This window comes from Pseudorasbora parva, chromosome 23, assembly GCF_024679245.1.
Source record: "Pseudorasbora parva isolate DD20220531a chromosome 23, ASM2467924v1, whole genome shotgun sequence".
Lineage (NCBI taxonomy): Eukaryota > Metazoa > Chordata > Actinopteri > Cypriniformes > Gobionidae > Pseudorasbora > Pseudorasbora parva.
In genome coordinates, this window is record NC_090194.1 from 30242617 (window position 1) to 30267028 (window position 24412).

General features: G+C 37.1%; 2 protein-coding genes across 5 annotated transcripts in view; one reads left to right on the forward strand and one right to left on the reverse strand.

Annotated features, from left to right (window-relative positions):
- antxr1b (ANTXR cell adhesion molecule 1b) overlaps positions 1–5390 on the forward strand; it is a 41237-nt gene extending 35847 nt beyond the window's left edge. Inside the window, exon 18 of the mRNA XM_067433624.1 lies at positions 3430–5390. Coding sequence (XP_067289725.1) covers positions 3430–3876 — 447 coding nt within the window. The 3' untranslated portion in view covers positions 3877–5390. The remainder of the gene's footprint in view (positions 1–3429) is intronic.
- Positions 5391–19741: 14351 nt separating this feature from the next.
- aak1b (AP2 associated kinase 1b) overlaps positions 19742–24412 on the reverse strand; it is a 64307-nt gene continuing 59636 nt past the window's right edge. For all 4 annotated transcript variants that reach the window (XM_067434199.1, XM_067434198.1, XM_067434197.1 and 1 more), the window contains one exon: positions 19742–20836. In XM_067434199.1, the coding sequence (XP_067290300.1) occupies positions 20241–20836 (596 nt within the window). In that variant the 3' untranslated portion in view covers positions 19742–20240. The remainder of the gene's footprint in view (positions 20837–24412) is intronic.

The window sequence follows — 24412 nt, forward strand, 5'->3', positions numbered from 1 at the left end:
TCTGACCCAGTCGTCTAGCCATCAAAATTTGGCCTTTTTTAAACTCGCTCAAATCCTTATGTTTCCCCAATTTTCCTGCTTCTAACATATCAACTTTGAGGACAAAATGTTCACTTGCTGCCTAATATATCCCACCCACTAACAGGTGCCTTGATGAAGATATTATCAGTGTTATTCACTTCACCTGTCAGTGGTCATAATGTTATGCCTGTTTGGTGCCCCCACACACAAACACACACATATATACATATATATATATATATATATATATATATATATATATATATATATATATATATATATATATATATATATATATATATATATATATATATATATATATATATATACACATACATACATACATACATACATACATACATACATACATATATATATACACGCACACACACACATGTATACATATATGTATATGTATATATACTAGGTATTAGTAGTTAAAGCACAAAAAAAGCAGACCTCTGGGTTCTTCCAGATTCCGTTATTGTTAAAAATGTTGCAGGCAGATTGTGAGGATTACGTGAAAAACATTTTAAGGTATATACTGAGGATGAAAGGAGGCCAGCTGTTAGTAATATGTGCAGTCTGAAACAGAGGCAGTGAGTTAAGGTACTCAGGAGTCTGGCATTGGCTCAGACCAATAGGACCCAGTCAGCTAATATTGCTCCTGCCTAAAGGAATGCAGCATAGTCTGCTTAAAGCATTAACCACCCTCCCCTTTCCCTCAGAGGAATGCACAGAGGGGAGTGTTGGGGTGTCTGATCTGCTGTGGTAAATAGAATAAAACGCTGAACAGAAATCAGATGGCCTTTAAAAGTAAAGCATTTGGACTGCTTTGCTTCTTCACATTTGCAACTTCTGTTGACACTTTAAAGCAATATTAAACTGCAGTGAACTATATAACACAAAACTGTACTAAATTAATGTCACGAATGCCATCTTTATAATTTAGAGCCATGTGTGGAAAAAAGGATTTAAAAAACAAGTAGAAACTCTCAAAGGGTCACAAGAAATACAATTTTCCCTGATCTTTTAAAATATGAGATTTTTTTAATTAAAAGTTTGCTTTAAATAGTACTAGAGCAAAAGTTCATTCAGATGTTAGAAAACAGATCATATTAATATAAGCCACTGTAAACCCTTACACTCAAAATAATGAATTAAATAAACAAATAAACAAAACCTAATTAAATAAACAAATTACTTCAAACAAATAAACTTTAATCACTTTTTAGAACTATATTTTTCTTTTGAGTTCTCAAAACGGACACATTTTAAGTAATCTTTAATTAAGTAACTTTCCTGTAGCTCAAACAGTAGTGTGTGGCGCTAGCAACGCCAAGGTCATGGGTTCGATTCCCAGGGAAAGCAAGAACTGACAGAAATGTAAAAAATATGCAAAAATGCAATGTAAGTCCCTTTGGATAAAAGCGTCTGCCAAATGTAAATGGAATCCGATTTTTTTCAGTGTTTTTAGATTTATGAATTGTTTCTTTTAATTTAGAACTTAAATTTAACCAGAACTGGGCTGCGATTTCTATTACCCAGCATGCTTTTCCATGACACTCAAAAGGACAGTAAATGCCAATATTTATATATATTATACATCACACATACATCCCTCAAAAATTGTACTAACCACAAACGTCTGAACGGTACACTGTAAACCTGAATTAGTTGGCAAAACAAAAATGAAAAAAAGATTTTTAAAAACTATTTTTTAAGCTAAGAATTTAAAAGTTTAAGAAAGCTGAAATTGGGTTTTTTTTATTTTGCAATCATACACTGGTAAAAACAATGTGTTGGGTTTACTTAAAAAATATATGCATCATTTTTGCATCATACTTTTATGTAAACCCAACTAGGAATAATTTTATTTAGAATTAACAAGAAAAACTTTTTTATATGTACTTAAATATTTGAGTTCACTCAACATTCTTTACTTAAAAATATATGTAACACGATAGAATCTACTAAGTAATGTTAACACAACTTGCACATATTTGTATGTTACATATATATTTAAGTAAAGAATGTTGAGTAAACTCAAATATTTAAGTATATATAAAAACGTTTTTCTTGTTAATTATAAATAAAATTATTCCAAGTTGGGTTTACTTAAAAAGTGTAATGCAAAAATGGTGCATATATATTTTAAGTAAATCTAACACAATTTTTACCAGTGTACAATCTAATTGCTCTGAACTTGAAATATTTGAGTAAGCTAATTCATACACTTACACTGTAAAAAAATATTTAGAAAAAAAGTTACCTGGTTGCCTTAAAATTTTGAGTTCATTGAAATTAAAATTTTGAGTTAATACAATGAACATTTTTTTGAGATTCGACAACCTTTATTAAAAGATAATTAAAAGATTTTGTAAGTATATTGGGTAATTGTGTGTGTTTTATTTCTGATGATGCAGTAAAACATGCCAAATTGTGCTATTTTCATGATTTATCACATTTTTTATGTGGTTCAGATACAAAAATATTTTGAGTTTCTATTTATTAAACTAATTTCCTTCATTGTATCAACTCAAATTTTTAATTTCAATAAACTCAAAATTAAGGCAATCAGGTTACTTACTTTTTTAAGTTAAACCAACAAAAAACACCACACATTTTTTACAGTGCATCATGCAATCTCAAATTTTTAATAGTGGAAATTTGACTAGCTTTAAATGGCTAATTCCACCTTGCTAATTGGTGACACAATGCTATAGCATTGCATAGCACTTACAGCAGCAATACATTTAACATCTGTTCTTAAACTAAACTCATGCTCCACTTGTCACCATAAAACCCAACAATAGAAACTCTTCTAAACTATAGCATTACAAAACATTAAACACTACTAAATCTCCCACTTAAAGTTAATCTTATATATAATATATAAGATTAATATACATATAAATTGATATGTGTTTTGCCAACTTATTCAGGTTTACAGTGTACCATTCAGATGTGTGTGGTTAGTAAGATTTTTGTTGTGTGTGTTTTGATCTGTTTTTGTATTTGATCAAAAACACAGTAAAAACAGTAATATTGTGAAATATAATTACAATTTAAAATAATTGTTTTCTATTTTAATATTTTAAAATGTAATTTATTCCTGTGATGGCAAAGCTGAATTTTCATTACTCCAGTCTGGAAAACTTTATGTTTTTTTTGTCAAGATTCTTTGATGAATATAAACAGTATTTATTTGTAATAGGAATATTTTGTAACATTATAAATGTTTTACCAAAACTTCTGCTCAATTTAATATATCCTCGGGGAATCAAAAAAAAAAATCCTACTGACCCCAAACAACGTCTTTTTGTTTTTTTTAGAAACTAAGTATGCCTTAGTGTAAAATCATATAAAAGTTTTTATAAATGGACTTTTGCCTTTTTTGTTCTCTAGGGTCGCTGTATGAAATTCACCCGTGTGAAATCCTGCCCGCCTCCACGATACCCACTTTACAACAACCCCTCGAGCCACATCTACAGCCTCCCCCACAGCAGATGCCCTCCTGTCCCACAGGGCACCCTGCCGCCCACCCCACGCTGCTCCGCCCTCTCTCCAACCTCCACCCTGCCCCCTTTGCCATCAACTCCACCCCCGACATCCATAACCCCTCCCCCTTACACACCACCTCCAACCCGAGCTCTTCCTCCTACCTGTCTGAGCATCAATGTGACTCTGCCTCCCTCTCCCCCCACACCTCCACCACCTACGAGCTTCCTACCGCCCTCATCAACCAGCAGCTTGCCTCCGCCCCCTCAGGCAGCGCCACCCGGACGAGCCCCGCCCCCTTCTCGTCCACCTCCACGCCCAGGCCCCGAGGAACCACAGTTCTACCAGGATTGAGTAGATTTAAGAGATTTGCACAAGAAAAACTGGTGGTTATGCTGGTGCAAAAGTTAAGACCTGCATTTCCCAGGCATTAGAAAGGAGCAGCATGATTAGTACAACTGCCAATGGCTGCAAATGGCAGTGACTGTATTGCACACTTCATTCTGATTGGTTGACAAACATTCAAAGGTGTTTATTTTCTAAAACTGCACAACTATGAAGTAATTCCAGGTTTGTTGACTTTCAGTTTCACCCTGCCATGGTCTTTATGAATCGTTTTGTTTTGAATTAACAGAACGCCAAAGAGTTATGAAGTTAAGTTAAACACACCATATTTTCCTTATAAATTGAAAATGGCTACTCTAAAAATGGCTACTCTACACTGTAAAAAAAAAAATCCCTGTAAAATTAACGTAAAAAAAATGGCAGCTGTGGTTGCCAGAACTTTACCGTAAAAGATACGGTAGCAACATTTTAGGTTTTACAAATTGAAGTAAAATTTACAGTAAATAATCGTATTTCATTAACTGAAATAATGTTAAATTACTATTGAAATATTACTATCTGTTGTGTTGATGGGAGTCACATCATAAATTAAAGTTCATCACAAGCAGCTTTTAGGAGGACATTACTAATATATTGAAGGTGAACAGTGTCAAACACTAAACATCATCATGGTAACACACATTACATTTTAAAAATGCAATAAACATTCATTTAACAAAATTAAATGTAACATAAAACCCTAATGTAAATAACTGGCTAGAAAAAACTAAGAAGAAAGAGTTATTTCAATGAAAATACATCAAATGTGAAGTGTCACGCAGGGAATTCTGCGGTTTTTCACTGTAAATTACACAATGACTTATTCTTTTTTACTTCCAAAAACTGTCAATTTAACAGTATTTTACTGTAAAAATGCATTAAATGTAAAGTTAGATCTATAACAGTTATTCAGAAACCTTCTGTTAGCCAGTTAACGTTTTTTTTTTAACGGTAGCTTTTTTACAGTCTTTTACTGTTAAAATCACAAGCATTTTTTACAGTGAAGCTGTGTGTCCACCAAAGCGTTTTTTCACTGCTGACTTGGCGTATTAATTTGTTTTCAGTGGGAATATAACAGCGCTCATCACTGTCACTCTTCACTCAGCTGTCCAATCACAGTGGAGGAGGTGCGGGACAAATACAACACCGACCAACCATCACATTCTGCTTGTACAAAGTCAACAGAACAGAAAAAAACATTTTTCAGAGCCAGAGCAAATACTTCACATTGTGTCTGCATTTTTATATTGAATCGATACAGAAACAAACTATCTGTCAAATGAGATACTAGTAACACTTCCGCAGATATTCCATATCATAACAAGTAAAGAGTCTCAATGAAAAAAAGCTGCGCTGCCAAAACGCTCTCAAGCATTCACAGCGAGGCTTTTTCAGCAGAGCGACTAGCAGAACGTCAGCATCAACTGGCTAAAAACTCTTTGGTGGACTAACTGGGACCATTTACACGACACCGGGTTAGTTCACCCAAAAATGAAATTGATGTCATTAATGACTCCCCCTAATGTCGTTCCACACCCGTAAGACCTCCGTTCATCTTCAGAACACAGTTTAAGATATTTTATATTTAGTCCAAGAGCGTATGCAAGTGGATGCACACTTTACTGTCCATGTCCAGAAAGGGAATAAAAACATCATCAAAGTAATCCATATGTGACATCAGTTAGTTCATTAGAATCTCTTGAAGCATCGAAAATACATTTTGGTCCAAAAATAACAAAAACTACGACTTTATTCAGCACTTTCTTCTCTTCCGTGTTTGTGTTCAATACTCAAATAAAGATTCAAACGGTTGTGAATCAATGTATTGATCAGTGATCGATTCAACCTTTTGAATCTTTATTTGAAGATTGAACACAAACACGGAAGAGAAGACAATGCTGAATAAAGTCGTAGCTTGTGTTATGTTTGGACCAAAATGTATTTTCGATGCTTCAAGAGATTCTAATGAACTAACTGATGTCACATATGGATTACTTTGATGATGTTTTTATTCCCTTTCTGGACATGGACAGTAAAGTGTGCATACACGCTCTCGGACTAAATATAAAATATCTTAAACTGTGTTCCGAGGATGAACGGAGGTCTTACGGGTGAGGTACGACATTAGGGTGAGTCATTAATGACATCAATTTCATTTTTGGGTGAACTAACCCTTTAAGGTCCTTGCAGAGTCCGAAATTCTCGTCCAAAATTATTTGAACGCTTAAAATGCGCCTCACGCTCTGTCAACCATGTTTACACACTTGCCTCTGAAAGAATAGATAACATTTTCAGCATTTTTTGCATCCGTAGCAAGCATTTTGAGAGGCATTTTGACAATTAAGTTTTGAGGATGACAAATGCGAAAAAACATAGGAAAATTTTAGACTCAGTGTACAAGGACCTTTACACGACAACAGCGTTTTCAGGGACTGAAAACAAACAACCTCATGTTCTGTCAACCACGTTTACACACTTGCCTCTGAAACTTTTGTTTTCCATAAAAACAATTCATATCAGATTACATTTTCTGCATTTTCTTTGCATCAGCAGCAAGCATTTTGAGAGGTACTTTGACTATTAAGTTTTGAGGAAGAACATTTCAGACTCAGCGTGCAAGGACCTTTACACGACAACAGCGTTTTGGGGGCCTGAAAACAAACTTTTGAAAACGGGTTTCAAAGTGCGTGTTTTTGAAAGCGATACCTCCATGTATAAAAACAAGAATTTGTGAAACTGGGGACATCATGCTCATGTGTATTACATGTTCATCTATAGGCGTGTAGTGTATCTTTACAAAGTGATATCGCCAACTGGTCTCTCATGAATAATTTAGCATTTTTTTATTGTTTTCATGGATCCGTGTTGAACGGGGATTATTTTGACAATGGTGTCACCTGTACGTGAAAAATCCAAAGGAAAGACTTTTCCATTTTTAGTACATTGTTGTCACGTAAACGTATTCTTTAGAAATACCAGAGAGTGAAATAGCCTTTCTGGCTAGCCCATGATCGAATATCTCTATTCCAAAGGAAATTGTGAAACTGACCTGAAAAATGAATGCGGTTGACATTTCAGTGTTACGATCTTGTTGAATGTTTGAGGAACCATGCAGGCTTTTATTTTGTATATATGAATGCTTTCAAACAGCTGTGCCAAGAATAGATTCATGAGTAAATATTAATGAAAAAAAACATTCTTTAATTTAAAATGTTGTCTTTTTTACTGTTGTTTGCCTGTGATGCATTTAAAGGGACAGTTCATTGAAAAGTGAAAATTCTGTCATCATTTACTCACCCTCAAGTCACTCCAAACCCGTTGGACTTGCTTTCTTCTGTAGAACACAAACAGAGGATGCTCTTTTCATACATTTCTAAAATTTCCCAGTAAATTCTGCTAAAGAAAATCATACATAAAAAAAAATAAAAAAATAAAAAAACATGATAGTGAGTAAACGATCAAAGAATTGTTTATAATTCCGCAAAGCTTCCATCGAAGCATATGGCAGCATTAGATTTCTTCAGTTTGAACTATTCTGTTTTTTTTACCTTCAGCTGTTTTTTTATTTCTCATGTAGGGTTGAAAGTTTGTGCTTGAGCTGTTGCAGATGTTCAGTGTGTCTGGCAATTATTTGTTAACGAAGAGCATGTTTTTTACACGCTTCAATTAAATGTTGGAATTGTATTTCTCCGTCTTACATTTGAGTCAGCATCATTTATATGGGCTAAGAAGAATTGAAGCAAAATAGCATGTTTTGAATGGCTTTTGGTGAGTATAACTGACTTTGAACCTTGAAACCTTCCACACTGTTGATAAAAGGAACGCTTAATTTGAATCGAATTTACAGAACTGAACTTACAGGCTTTGAACGGCACTGAACTCATTCTTTGTAACGATTAGCAGATTAACACTTTTAACACTGGGGCGGCAGTGGCTCAGTGGTTCATGTAGGTTGTCTACAAACCAGAAGGTTGGTGGTTCAATCCCCGGTTCCACCTGACCAAGTGTCGAAGTGTCCATGAGCAAGACACCTAACCCCAGCTGCTCCCGACGAGCTGGATGGCGCCTTACATGGCTGACATCGCCGTCGGTGTATGAATGGGTGAATGTGAGGCAAAATGTAAAGCGCTTTGGATAAAAGCGCTATATAAATGCAGTCCATTTACTTTTGGATAACGGATTAAATATTTCAATGCTACTTTAGAGTGTCCCTGATCTACACAGGAAATATAGGATTATTAATGTGCCTCCTTTAAGTCAAGCCACTCAGATATTATATATATATATATATATATATATATATATATATATATATATATATATATATATATATATATATATATATATATATATATATATATATATATATATATATATTATTTTTACAATCGTTTTCAAAAATTCAGGTCAAACTGCATGGTCACTTACACTGCATTGGATTTTGAATAAAGTTTATTTAATAGCCAGCTATTTAGTTACTTTGAGCTGTTTCTGCAATTTAATGCGGATTAATGTCACAAATGTTATAACAATGATTGCAAACACTGAATAACAGTTCTGAAATATAGCAGCGTTCCCACTGAAGTACACTACGTATATTGCCAAATGTATTGGGAGACCCATCCAACACTTGGAATATTTGTACTTTTTTAATAAATTGTGCATGCAGTCGTATCTGCCTGTTATATCCTGTTTTATTTCATAAATGGATATAGGTTTAGGGATGGGATGGGGTTGGGTTACATGTTAAAATGTGTCTAACTAGCATAAATAAAAATAAATGTACATAAAAATGTCATAATGGCAAAATCATAACCCAATATATAATTTCATTATGATATGCCCAATGCATGCATCTGTGTATGACGGCAAAGGTTTATCATTGATATTAATAAAGCACCCTGCTCGTTGGAAAAAAATATACTAAAGGGGTAACCTGTGCCAGCATCAATATGTAACGAGTTGGAAGTGACACCGTGTTGGCAGTTGCCAGGAGAACAATACTTGCCTGACTGCATTGTGCCAAGTATAAAGTTTGGTGGAGTGGGGATTGTTGCGTGTTTTTTTAAGGGGTTGGGCTTGGCCCCTTAGATCCACTGAATGGATCTCTTAATGCTTCAGCATACCAAGACATTTTAGACAATTTCATGCTCCCAACTTTGTGGGAACAATTTGGGGATGTCCCTTCCTGTTCCAACATGACTGCGCACCAGTGCACAAAGCAAGGTCCATAAAGACATGGATGAGCGAGTTTGGTGTGAAGGAACTTGACTGGCCTGCACAGAGTTCTGACCTCAACCCGATAGAACACCTTTGGGATGAATTAGAGCGGAGACTGCGAGCCAGGCCTTCTCGTCCAACATCAGTGCCTGACCTCACAAATGCGCTTCTAGAAGAATGGTCAAAAATTCCCATAAACACACTCCTAAACCTTGGGGAAAACCTTCTCAGAAGAGTTGAAGCTGTTATAGCTGCAAAGGGTGGACCAACTCCAAATTAAACCCTAAAGATTAAGAATGGGATGTCATTAAAGCTCATGTGTATGTAAAGGCAGACATCCCAAAATGTTTGGCAATATAGTGAATGTAGGGATGTAGATAATGCTCCTTTTTACACAATGTAAAATAAGTAGGCTATTTGATGTCCCCAGAGTGTGTATGTTAAGTTTAAGCTCAAAATACCCCACATATAATTTTATAGTGTGTTAAAATTGTCACTTCGTTGAGGGTGAGAAAAAATGTGCAGTTTTTGTGTGTCCATTTAGATGCTAATTTAAATGTCAAATTTAACATTTCTGAATGGTTAGTTGGTTAATTGATGTAGCTGATGTGGAGTTAACTACCTACAAGTCATTGATTAGCATATTCTGTCAGGAAAATCTGAGCCCCATCTCACGAAAATGCGTATAAATAGTACGAGTTTGCAATCTCGTGGAAATACGCCAAAATGAGTTTTGCCGTGCATATGGTTCGCGGTTTTTCACGTGCATATGATACACACTTTATGGCGTATTATACATACGAACCCCCCACCCCACCACCCTAAACCTACCCAAGAGCGTCATATATACGCCATAAAGTGCGTATCATATGCACGCAAAAAACTGCGTAGAATTGGCACTCCAAAACTCATTTTGGCGTATCCATTCCACGAGATTTCACACTCTTAATATTTATACGCATGAACATGAGATCGTGTTGGATAATCTATAAATCATGTGGGAACTGATATAAGCCAGAGAATATATTCTGCATGAAGATAGAACATGTATAGTTTAGTTTAATTATGTTTTAACTTATGTTGTCATCTAGTTTTTATGACATGCTATTGCATTTGTGCTACGTACTATATGGCAATAAAGGTGAAAATACGGTTGCGACAGCTTGAGCAGACTCCTAAATGTGCTCTACTACAACTTCTCGACATGGATTTTGTTGCAAGTGCCCGGGGGCAGGGTTTACGTAAATGTTAGTGTTCGTTACGTCACTAACTCGTGAATATGATGTTGTTTATGCTCAAACAGCAACATTACACACTAACTAAAGTTTAAAAAAAAGTGAAATCATAATCAACCACCCCTTTTAAAGCTTTGAGGGTTCTTCTCCTAGGAAAAAATGTGAGACTTGCATTGGCATCCGCAAGCGTGTTACAATTTACAAACGGTCTCACTCAATTTACAGAAAAATATGCTCTCATTCTCTTTAGGTAAACAGAGTTTGATGAGGCGTTCAAGCAATTCAAGCAACGTGGCAGTGGTTTCTGGCTCTTTTAATACCTTTTGTCCCCGTCACAAAGGCTTTGCAGCCCTGTTTGTTGATTTATTTTATGCAAGACAATCTTCTCAGTGGCAAGACCCACAGTCCTGTGGCAAATGACATAAGCTCACAGCTCTCAAGAGCCAAGTAAATACCTAAGAGGAGGATAAAGGATTTAATCTCAAACTGAAGTGTGCCAGACTGACCTATCAAAATGACTTCATGGCTGATCTTGATATGACAGCTATAATTGATTCCTGGTCACACTCGCCCTACTGAAAAGGTTGCAAACATTTCAAGAGGTTTGTAACACTACTCAGATTAGCCATAACAGCGAAATATAGGGATTCGTATGGAGCAGTTTTCAGCCACACCACTGTTTTTTCCATTGATGGTGTTTGCATTTAAGAACAAGACACAGGTCACATTGAAAACGGGCTAAAACTAAACTTTTGCCACCCCTGCCCCTGATTTGAAGGAATAGTTCATCCAAAATGTAAAATTACCCCATACTTATACCCCTAGGACGATTTGAGGGTAAGACATTCTTCCCTCAGATGAATACAATCAGTTTTATATTACAAAAATATCCTAATCCATGCTTTATAATGGCACTAAATGGGAGACAAAAATTTAAAGCCCAAATAAGTGCATCCATCCATTATAAAAGTAACCCACTCGGCTCCGGGGGTTAATAAAAGCCTTCCGAAGCGAATCAATGGGTTTGTGTAAGAAAAATATACATATTTAAAACTTTATAAAGTATAATATCTAGCCCCCGCCAGACCACCTTCCGTATTCAATTTACAAATAAAGTGTATCGCCTCGCGCAGTTGAAAATGCTTACGCTACGTCCGACATCATGATGCTATTCTTTTTCCGTACGTTTCGTATTCCAATTTCTTTTTTTTTAACTCAAATTTCGACACCCAGCTTAATTAATATAGATATCAAATGTTATCAACTCTTTCCCCACAAGCATTTTTTTAAAGTTGCCAGCCAATGGTTTTGATCATTTTCCCAATTGTCTCCAGAATATTGTATGAATATCTTAACATGCAATATATCAAAAGAAAGAACATACCCTCTGCTTTTAAACAAAAAAACAACAACCATCTTTTATTCTAGCTTAATGCATTATTTTCGATATTTACATCTCATATCATTAGTAAACTTTTGTGTTGCAAAGGCAACCAATGACACCTTTATATTACATTCCAAAGAGCGGCTGCTTTCAGAACCGTGTAAGCTGGCCAATCAGCACGGAATGGAACCGAAAGAGAACCGTTTGGCTCGACGGTGGAAAAACGGCTAGTGAAGGAGGGAAGTAAATCATATCTAGGAATCAACAGTTTGCTTGTTTGACCTGGTGCAGTAAAAAAAAAAAAAAAAACTACTCCAAACACATAAAAGCACTCAGAACATCTTAGCAACAAACACTAAACTACTCTAAATCACCTTAGCAATATGCTAAAACACTCAGGACACCTTAGCAACACACACTAACAAACCCTTAAGACTAAACTTTAACATAGCAAAACATGCTAAAAACACCCAAATGATCATAAAACCACATGGCAACAGACTAAAAATCACTCTGAACATCTTAGCAAACATGTTTAAAATCATTCAGAACCCTTTGTCATGCTTAAACCACTCAGAACACCCTAGCAAACACATAGTAACACAGAAAAACTACTCAGAACACATCAAAACACCTTAGCATCCACATAGTAACACACTCTAAAAAATGCTGGGTTAAAAACAACCCAAGGTGGGTTGAAAATGCACTAACCCAACAATTGAGTTGTTTTAACCCAATTGTTGAGTTGCTTTAACCCAGTGGTTGAGTTGTTTTAACCCAGTGGTTGGGTTAAATGTTGCTTAAGACAACCCAATTGCTGGGTAAGAACAACTCAACCATTGGGTTAAAACAACCCAATTGTTGGGTCGGTGCATTTTCAACCCAACTTGGGTTGTTTTTAACCCAGCATTTTTTAGAGTGCACCATAGATATATCAATAAGCTATTTATAACACTAACACAGCAAACAATGGTAAAATCACCCAAAATATCTTAGAAACTGCATAGCAACATGTTAAAACCACCCAGAACACCCTAGCAACCACATAACACACAAAAACACCTCAGAACACCTTAGCAACATGCTAAAACCACTCAGAACACCAACCAATGTATAAATATTTTTTATTAACGAATTAAGCTTTTGAAAGCTAATAAAATGAAGGAAGTATATGCAATTTCTAAAAAAAAAAAATTAAATATAAATATATAAAAAAAATAAAGGCCCATTTAAATGAATGAATAAATGCAATAAGAGTATATAAAATAATGCTAGCAACTTCCAGGCAAACAACCAAAACACCCCAACATATTTTTGAAAATGATAAAATCTAGGTAGCCTATTAATGGAAGCTTGTAAAAATAAAAAAATAAATAATAATAATTGGCCAGAGGAGAACTGGCACCCTGGTTTCTCCAAGGTTTCTTTTTCTCTATTGTGTCACCTGATTTTGGTTCCTTGCCACTGTCATCTTTGGCGATAACTAAACACCCGAATAAATTTAATTACTAAACTAAATGAACTATATCAACTATATTACTGTTCCGCCCACATTGTCGCTATATGAAAATTAAAATGAGCTGGATGACATCACTGTTTTGTCCAGAGCAGCTGTACAGCCGCATCAAATTCTGTTGCATTATTTTCCTGTCAACACTGTGAAGCTGCGTTGATATATCGTCATTGTAACAAGCGCTATATAAATAAAGTTGACTTGACTTATCATGATCAATGTTTGTTTATTGCAGGATCAGCCCTATAATAAATTGCCATGGCCTAATTTTTGTTTTCAGACCACGACTGGTTTAGAAACGGAGAGCGCAGGGTGGAAAATTCCACTCGTTGCTCAAATGTACACATTCACAGACAATTGGCTGCAAATCTAACCGGGAAACTATTAAAAGTGGTGTCACAAGAAATAAGAAAGCAAAGGATTATATATACACAACCTATAAACACAAGCCAAGGGGAGACAAAGATTTTCATTACAAATTAATGTTTCATTTGGTTTAAAGGGGCTTAAACCAAGCTTGTGAAAACTTGGTCAATGTTGTCTTCCGTTTGCACAAAAAACGCAAAGGAAAATGTTTCTGTTCTTAGTACATGGTTGTTATAAACACACCCTCACACATACAGACACATGGAGAAAACTATATTGGATACTAGGATTTACATAAAACGGAGAATACATTACCATTCTGCCTTTACATGTATTAGAGTAGGTGTTAAAGACTCCTAGCATCAAAAGCAAATGTTTTTTTTTTGATGTTTCTGCTTCTTCTGGTATTTTCTAAAGACTGAATGAAGTAATAAATTAAAGGTAAAGGTGAATATGAAATAAATCTGTAGGCGGCCCACGCAGCTCTTCGATCCCAGAATTCCCTTCAAGCTACTTCAAAAGATATTAAGAACTGAAGAAGTTCTTGAGCTCTTCAAAAGCAGTGGCATTTGCCAATTCTTGAGCTAAAACCAGCCAATAGCAGCATGAATGTTACTTCAATACCTTGAGGCTGCTTCATGGCAGTGTCATTCCTGGATAAAACTCCTTATGTCATGTTATTCATCAATGAAGGATAAATTGACATCCTGTCAGACACTTGAGAATGCATTTATCACACCATACCAAGTACGAATTAAAGAGAGCTGCGGAATGTACTTTCACATTGTGTAAAAATGTGGAGGCATATCTCCTCCACGAAAAAAGTAACTGGATGAGAAAATAATCGATGTTACAAAAATAAAACAAAGCCATTTGTGACATTAAAACTGTAAAAGTCACTCGTTTTTATAAAGCAACATTGTCCAACAGTGACACCCACGGGCAAAGTAACAGCGGGAGGCTTGCCTCTCCTGAGCCCATTGACTTTTAACAGACCCCCGAAACTGTGTGGGTTTGGTGATGTGTAACAGAGTGGTGCAGGATTGACGTCGACTTTGTAGGCCAACCGGGAGTTAGCGTCACGCTGCGGTTCCCTCAACAAAAACCCAAGAGGATTTTTCCATAGAATTTTGGGTTATCGCATAAAACATGGGTGGGGAACGTCGATCCTGGAGGGCCAGTATCCTGCAGAGTTCATCTCCAAACCTATTTTTAAACACACTTGAAGTGAATCAAGTAATAAGCTAATTCAGGATTACTAAAGCTACATACAAACAGGGGAGTTTTTCTTCAGGCTTGGAGCTAAACTCTGAGAGTGGACCTTCAGGATCAACGTTCCCTAGCCTGACAAGCCAGAGCCACATCAAGATGTTTGGTCTGTAAACTCACCATATACAGGGCTCAATCCGAGGGGCGGGATAAACGGTTGTCTTTCAAACTCCCTCTGGACGCGATAGGATAGCGCTACACCAACGAACACATCTTCCCTTTTTAAGAATGACTTCAGTGTAGTAGTGGGAAGTTCGGATAATTTTACTGACTCGGATCTTTGAGTCTCGTTCAGCAAAATGAACGAATATTTCATATAATATAAAAAAAAAACATGACGGTTGTTAACGGAGACGCAAAGAATTGTGGGTTATCTCCAGCCGCGAAGGCTACACCTCGAGCACACTCCGAATTCCTGAGAAAGAAGGACGCATTCGAAGGTCGCATTTGGAGAGTCCTACTCACTTTTTTGAAATGAGACGGCCTTATGACGTATGCACCCTTCAAATGCGACCTCCGGAGGACGCAGCCTTCTGAAATGAGACACAGCTTCTATACATGATATGATTGTCCCGTCCAGAATGTGAGGAATACAGCTCAGAAGGGTATTGAGAGCTCCTAGACGACACTTGCGGGCAGATTAAATTTTCTGCCGCTAGGGTGCGTCTGGATTTCTAGGCTAAACGTTCCCCACCCCTGGCATAAACCAAGCTCTGTGATCAACAAAAGTTTATGATACTCCAAGTTTTGTCCATTAAGATCATTTTCACAGATGAATACTGCTTTTATTAATTTTGAACTTTGAACAAATTTTAACACTGATCATCTCCATCTTGTTAGAAGCAAGAAAAATAGGCAAGCGTAAGGATTTGAGCGAGTTTGACAAGGAACAAATTGTGATGGCTAGACGACTGGGTCAGAGAATCTCTAAAACTGCAGTTCTTGTGGGGTGTTCCCAGTCTGCAGTGGTCAGTATCTATCAAAAGTAGTCCAAGGAAGGAACAGCGGTGAACCGGTGACAGGGTCATGGGCGGCCAAGGCTCATTAATGCACGTGGTGAGCAATGGGTGGCCTGTAAGGTGCGACAAAACAGACAAGCTACTGTAGCTCCAATTGCTCAAGAAGTTAATGCTGATTCTGAGAAAGAAAGGTGCCAGAATACAGAGAGCATCGTTGGGTGCCCATGCTGAACCTTGTTCACCGCCTAAAGCACCAACAGTGGGCACGTGAGCATCAGAACTTGACCATGGAGCAATAGAAACAGGTGGTCTGGTCTAATGAACCACACTTTCTTTTACATCATGTGGATGGCCAGTTGTGTGTGCGTCTCTTACCTGGGGAGCACATGGCACCATGATGCACTATGGGAAAAACGCAAGCCGGCGGAGGCAGTGTGATGCTTTGAGCAATGTTCTGCTGGGATACCTTGAGTCCTGCCGTCCATGTGGGTGTTACTCTTGATCTCCTTTGTTCACCACAAAATCCATTTAATAAATTTTTGATAGACATGAAGCTTTTGATATTGTTGATCAAAAAGACAGTAGCAATAAACAGACATAGAGGAGTGATATCAAAAATAAATAAAAAGCTACATAAAGAAAATAACTTCTGGTCGATGCTTCAGCCTTTAAGTCCTGCAGGTGCTCAAATGATGTTTAATATTAAGGAACAGTCAAAGACGAGACATTTTATCAAAGTCTTTATCATGTAAGGAATACACAGTGAATATACAGCAGATTGTTATATAGCAAAACTAGTATATCCACGACTACAGATTGTAAAAGTGCTTCAATGTTTTCACCACGCCAGAAGGTGTGGATGTGACCGTCAGTTACTTTCAGTCCATTCCAGCCCTGCTTAGAAACATCTACAGTACCTTAGGTTCAAGAAAAGCACAATATCAGCAAAGAAACATTAATCTCCAGCCATTTTTACCTACATAAGGCCTCAACACAATTCTGTCACAAAGTTCTGGATAGTCTGCCTGCTTTGAGACTCAAAAAGGTAACTAGTACTACAGAACACCTTTGGATGGTCTCATCAGCTGCTTCCTTATACAAAAATAGGCCTACTAGTAAACAGAGAGCAAAGGTGCAGACACATAACACTTCAAAATTTCACAGACGAATTCCAGTCAATTCAATAGCAATCCATGCGATTGGGAACAATTTCATAGCTAGGTAACAATTTATTTTAAGGTGACAGTTAAATGTTACTACATGTACATATTATAGTAATAATAACCGTAAATTATGTATAATTACAATCAGAGCTGGGTAGAATACTTACAAATTGTAATCGGTTACTGATTACATGACAAAAATAGTAGTTAGTAACGTAATCCATTACATTACATATTTACGGTAATAATATGACTACTTTTGGATTACTTTTAGATTACCTTTTTAACCTTACTGTTTCATCACATTGATTTGAGTAGAATAATCTTGTACCATATTGATATAAAAATACAAAGAGAAAGAAAATATTCAATTATTGTTATCAACATGAAGTGCCTTAAATATTACATCAGGGTTTCCCAGACTGGGGTTCTTGCAGTAGTTTCTGAGTTTAATGAAACGCTTTTAATTAAATCATAAAATATTTTAATTAAAATAATTGTATAATCAAAATAGAACGCTACAAAAAATAATACAAAAATTTACGGGGCACATCCAAGTAAAAAAAACTCAGCTGACAAAAGTGTGGGGGTCCCTGCATTACACATAAATATTAAATGTGAATTTGTACATTTTAATGAGTTTGAAAAATAAAAGCCTTCCAAAAACATTAATGCAGGGTTAAATGACACTGAGGAATAATTCAAATAACGAATGTGTTAATCAGGAGTTGATTAGATAGATATGTAATGTTGCAATGTTGAGAAAACACTTAATAAAAATGATATGATTTCTGTAAATCCAGTGATCAATTTCTGTTCAGTCTGTTTTCAGTGAGCTGGTCTGTGTGTCCAGTGTCACAAACCTGGAAGACCTTATGAATGTATACACATATTTTTAGACAGGAAAATATAAAAGATAAAAAAGTAGTAGGGAGAATCAATGATTTATGAATATTTGACTAACATGTAATCAATACAAAGTAACTGTAGTCTGATAAAATGCAACAATCCAATTACAAGTACTTATTTTTGGAATCTGATTACATAGTCCAGATTTCATGTAATCAACCCAGCTCTGATTACAAGTAGCCAACCCTAAACTTAACCTTACCAATAACCGAATCCTATAGTACAACCCCAAATCAGAAAAAGTTGGGACAGTTTGGAAAATGCAAATAAAAAAAGAAAGTAGTGATTTCTAAATTTACTTTGACTTGTATTTCATTGCAGACAATATGAACACAAAATATTTCATGTTTTGTCTGGTCAACTTCATGTCATTTGTGAATATGCATCCTTTCCTGTCATTCAGACCTGCAACACATTTCAAAAAAAGTTGGGACAGGAGCAATTTAGGGCTAGTAATGAGGTAAAAGGGTTAAATAATGATGTGATTTGAAACAGGTGATGTCAACAGGGGATTGAAATTATGATTTGGTACAAAAGCAGCATCCAAGAAAGATCTAATCCTTTAGGAGCAAAGATGGGCCGAGGATCGCCAGTTTGCCAACAAATACGTGAGAAAATTATTGAAATGTTTAAAAACAATGTTCCTCAAAGAAAGATAGGAAGAAATTTTTATATTTCACATTCAACAGTGCATAATATAATTACAAGATTCAAGGAATCTGGAGGAATTTCAATGCGTAAAGGACAAGGCCGCAAGCCTAAGCTGAACAACCGTGATCTCCGATCCCTCAGGCGGCACTGCATTAAGAATCGTCATTCATCTATAAGCGATATCACCACATGGGCTCAGGACTACTTTGGCAAACCTTTGTCAAGTACCACAATACGTAGTTACATCCACAAATGCCAGTTAAAACTGTACTGTGCCAAAAGGAAGCCTTATGTTAACAGTGTCCAGAAGCGCCGTCGACTTCTCTGGGCTCGGAGGCATCTGGGATGGACCATCACACAGTGGAAATGTGTACTGTGGTCAGATGAATCAGTATTTCAGGTATTTTTTTGGGAGGAATGGACGCTGTGCGCTCCGGACCAAAGAAGAAAAGGATCATCCAGACTGTTACCAGCAACAAGTCCAAAAGTCAGGGTCTGTCATGGTATGGGGTTGTGTCAGTGCCCTTGACAAAGGTAACTTGCACTTCTGTGAAGGCACCATTAATGCTGAAAAGTACATAGAGATTTTGGAGCATAATATGCTGCCTTCAAGAAGATATCTTTTCCAGGGACGTCCATGCATATTTCAACAAGACAATGCAAAACCACATTCTGCACACATTACAAAGTCCTGGCTGCGGAGGAAGAGGGTACGGGTACTTGACTGGCCTGCCTGCAGTCCCGACCTGTCTCCAATAGACAGTGTGTGGCGCATTTTGAAGCACAAAATGTGACAACGAAGACCCCGTACTGTTGCCCACCTTAAGACTTGTTTGCAGGAAGAATGGGACAAAATTACACCTGAAACACTTCATCACTTGGTGTCTTCAGTCCCTAAACGTCTTTTAAGTGTTGTGAAAAGGAATGGCAACATTAAAGAGTGGTAAATGCTTTACTGTCCCAACTTTTTTTGAAATATGTTGCAGGTCTGAATGACAGGAAAGGATGCATATTTACAAATGACATGAAGTTGACCAGACAAAACATGAAATATTTTGTGTTCATATTGTCTGCAATGAAATACAAGTCAAAGTAATTTTAGAAATCACTTCTTTTTTATTTTATTTGCACATTCCATACTATCCCAACTTTTTCTGATTTGGGGTTGTAAATGCAACATAACTACGTCACCTTAAACTAAAGTGTAACCCATCACTATACTATTGACAATGTAAAAGGAACTTTTTTGCCTGCAAAATTTTGCCTACATTACGCTAATGTGGCCACACCTTAAACTTCCTTCATTTTCACATTTTACGTCCTTTTAATACTGGACTTAATGTAAAAGTAAGAAATAATTTACTACATAGGATATAAAAAAGCTTGTATAAACCATTACAAAGAGCGTCAAAAAAGAAAAGGATGAATACATGTGGATTATAGACCTCTATATCAATCAAAAGATGAACTCGCTCTCTACATGTCTGGCGGCGCGACGCACAGAGGCAGAACATCGTCGTGAGGATGAGCTAAAGTGCGGTGGAAACACCGGATGAGGTGTCACGGGGGCTGAGGTAGTCGTCTCACGATAGACTACGCCAGATTTGCCACAGATACGACCAGCACTGGGGCGGCAAGACGGGGCGTTCGCAACATTCTCAAACGTTAAGGCTTTCCCATTGGGCTCCGAGGTTGGAACGGAGCCGCCAGGAAGGGGTCCATCACCGCTCGGACACCTACCGTCCAGGAGTGAAGGGGTCCGACGGGGACGGAGCTCACGGCTGCCTGCTGGCCCACGCTGGAGACCACGCGATGGGCGGCAATGGGCTGCTGGGGCATCGGAGCCTCGGCGCAATAGGGAAACCGTATTTGACTGTGCACGGGTGGATGGGGCAAAATGGGCTCGTTGCCGTTCGAGCACCTTGTAATATTTTGTGGTTCGTTCCTCCTGCCGAAGGGCGCTTGTAGGAAGATGTCAGGCTGCGTATGGGCTCGTTGAATTTGGGGAAAAGGAGCACTGGTGAAGATGTCCCTACTGTCTTGCCCACATCCAGGGAACGGAGCATTTGAGAAAACGTCTGGAGAGGATGATGGCGAGAGTTTGAGAGCGGTAGTGTTAAGGAGTTTGGAGTCCAGCAGTAGAAGCTTTGAGCCACCGCACATGTGCAGAACCTCCTCTTCTTCTTCTGCAGGAACTTCTGAGCTCTGGATGTTACCGGCTCCCGATGCAGAGACGTAGCCGTTCACATTAGGCAGATCATCTGCAAAAGAGAATAAGAGCACAACAAATCAGTTACAAATTCTGAACCAAACTGCCAGTGTAAAAACTGCCTTTATCTATATTCTTAAAATGAGAGAAATCACTGCTTATTCTGATTTTTTAAGCTTATAGACTTAAGAGACATGAATTATCTTTTTTTTAAACATCTGTGACCTTTGATACATGTCTAGCCTTCATGTTCTGAGTATGGTTTTACTAATAATAAATGTACATTTGCATAAATCATGCATATTTGTCCATACCGATGTTGATTAGAGTATTAAAAACTTGAAACATTAATTTAAGGTACATTTACAACTGATAAAAATGTGCGATTAAATTGCGATTAATCGCAAGTTAACTCATGACTATGTGATTAATCGCGATTAAATATTTTAATCGATTGACACTCCTAATAGCAACATTTCTTTAAGTGAGTAAATGTGAAAAAACTAAAATCTCCTGAAAAGCAGGAGTTTGGAAATTATTGATGGTTGGATTATGACAAAGATGAATAAAAATAACACAAGGTTTATATATATATATATTTTAAATGTAGCAACTAGGTTTTACAGATTATACTTAAATTTACAGTTAACACAATTTACATTTCTTTAGCCAAAACAATGATGTTAATATAAACTGAAATCTGTTTTAGATTTAGACACATTGATATCTTAAGACACAAAGCGATCTGTTTGTGTGAGGAATTGAGCCATATTTACATAACTTTTTACCTCAAATACAACGCTATATCCAACAGCCTGGAACACGCTTCGTATGCGGTAAGGTCAATAATACATGCTCTGGATATGCGAGCCAGAGTGTGTGTATCGACCTTACCGGAAGTGAAGTGCGAGATATCAATGTGTCGTCATGAGCCACATGGCTCTTTGTGGATGTTGTCTAAGCATGTTTTTTTTTTTTTTTTGCTCTCATACAATGTTACCCATTCAACATGATTATATGACCTACATACAGCAATGGTTGGAAATAAAAATCTTATCTATCCATTTAAATTAATTATGGTTTAAACAGTTTCCTTGACAAAGATCAAGATAAATCTTTTTATTACTGCTGGAGCTGCCGGTTTGCAAAGTTTCAAGTAATTGTTAAAGAGCAAGCAGAAACTACGCAAAACTAGCAGCACTTCTCAGTGCACAAATTCACTCACTCATTTTCATTCTATCCTTCAAGTGGAATATATTAGTGGCCTAATGTTTGGATAGAGAATGAGGGTATAGGGGGGTGATTTCGGACACAGCAAAGGTCTTACTAGGCACACTAGAATCTTTCAGGCAGGCGTGTTGACGCAAGTTGGAGCTTAACTCTGAGTTTGGACACCCCTAATATAAAGGGCGTTAAAAGGATAGTTTACTTAAAAATGAAAATTGTCAATTTACTCACCCAGTTTTTCCAAGTCCTAAACTGCTAACACACTTTTGAATGTGGGTAAATCAAACTGTTGATGACAATCATTGACTTCCATAGTCAGGAAAAAAAAAAAAAACTATGGAAGTCAATGGCTACCATCAACTGTCTGGTTACCAACATTTTTTTAAAATACACAATATTGCCAAAAGTATTAGGACAAACCTCCAAACAATTGAGACATTTCTTGAAATTTGTGAAAGAATGTGTCGCTCTCAGGAACTTAGTGAATTCAAGCATGGCACAATAGCTACAGACCGCCAAACTTTGTGTGGCCTTCAGATTAGCTCAAGAATAGTGCATAGAGAGCTTCATGGAATGGGTTTCCATGGCTGATCAGCTGCATCCAAGCCTCACATCAAGTACAATGCTGCACAGCTGTAGTGGTGTAAAGTACGCCGCTACAGGACTCTAGAACAGTGGAGACATGTTCTCGTGACAAATCATGTTTATCTGTATGGCAATCCGAAGAACGAGCCTGGGTTTGGCAGTTACCAGGAGAACAGAACTTGCCTATATTGTGCCAAGTGTAGTGTGGTGGAGGAGGGATTATTAGGGGCGGCAGTGGCTCAGTGGTTCATGTAGGTTGTCTACAAACCGAAAGGTTGGTGGTTCAATCCCCGGTTCCACCTGACCAAGTGTCGAAGTGTCCATGAGCAAGACACCTAACCCCAGCTGCTCCCGACGAGCTGGATGGCGCCTTACATGGCTGACATCGCCGTCGGTGTATGAATGGGTGAATGTGAGGCAAAAATGTAAAGCGCTTTGGATAAAAGCGCTATATAAATGCAGTCCATTTACCATTTACCATTATGGTGTGGGGTTGTTTTTCAAGGGTTGGGCTTGGCCAGGTGATTGTTTACGAAAAATATTATACCATTTTTTTATTATCATTGTATTGTTTTTTATTGATTGACTTTTTTATTTATTTTTTAAATCAAGTGAAAGGAACTCTAAATGTTCAAGATATTTCGACAACATGACTGCATACAAGTGCATAAATCAAGGTCCATAAAGACATGGATGAGTGAGTTTGGTGTGGAGGAACATGACTGGCCTGCACAGGGTCCTGACCTCAACCCGACAGAACACCTTTGGGGTGAATTAGAGTAGACTCTACAAATGCGCTTCTAGAAGAATGGTCAAACATTCCCATAAAATCAAAGAGTTGAGGCTGTTATGGCTGCAAATATGGGCCAACTCCATATTAAACCCTACAGATTAAGAATGGGATGTCATTAAAGTTGCATAACGCATAAGTGCACAAAGGCAAAACCTTCGGTAATATAGTAACTTATTTTGTGTTCAACAGAAGAAAGAAATACATACAGGTTTAAAACAACATGAGGGTGAGTAAATGACTATCCCTTTAAGGTTAACCAATCAACAGGTTTTCAATGTAGCCTTTTTACAGTCTTTTGCTGTTGAAATCGCAATCATTTTTACACAAACCTTCATCACCAGTCCAACCAGTCCATTTAAAGAAACAACATCTATAGAGGTCCAAACAATGTGAACAACATGATGACGGCCACATTTATCATCTATTCAGTATTCAACAATTCAACCATTTCACATATGCAATCACCAAACAGGTCATTTGTAAATGGAAGCACGAGATCGCTTGTGAGTTCTTCAAATGTGTAGATAATCAGGCCTTTAAAGAGAAGGCTGTTTTTGTGTTATCGAACGCCAGAAGGAAATACACAGCCTGAAGCAAAATGCCAAATTAGGCTGTTCTTGCTTTGAAACCCAATTTATTCATGAAATCGTTGCCTTAAGAGGTCATTTAAAGTCAATGGGATTTTAATGGAACGAAACTCCATAAAATCTCCTAGAAGACTCCCTACAGGCAGCCTGGGAAGTTTGGCTACATTGACTTGTAAAAACTATGCTTGAAAGAAAATGATTGCTGTTTATGATGGGCAAATAAAAATAAGAACAAGCCTAAGATTAGTATTTAAACTGCTGAAAGCTTGCACTGGCATATCTTGAAATATGTCAAGATACATATTTTAACCCCAACTCTAACACTTTGTCTCAAAGTGCACACACACATTTTCTAAGGCGTGTTCATAACAGCTACTTAAATTAAATGAACGAAGACCTAAATCGTGGGTTAAAGGGATAGTTCACCCAAAAATTG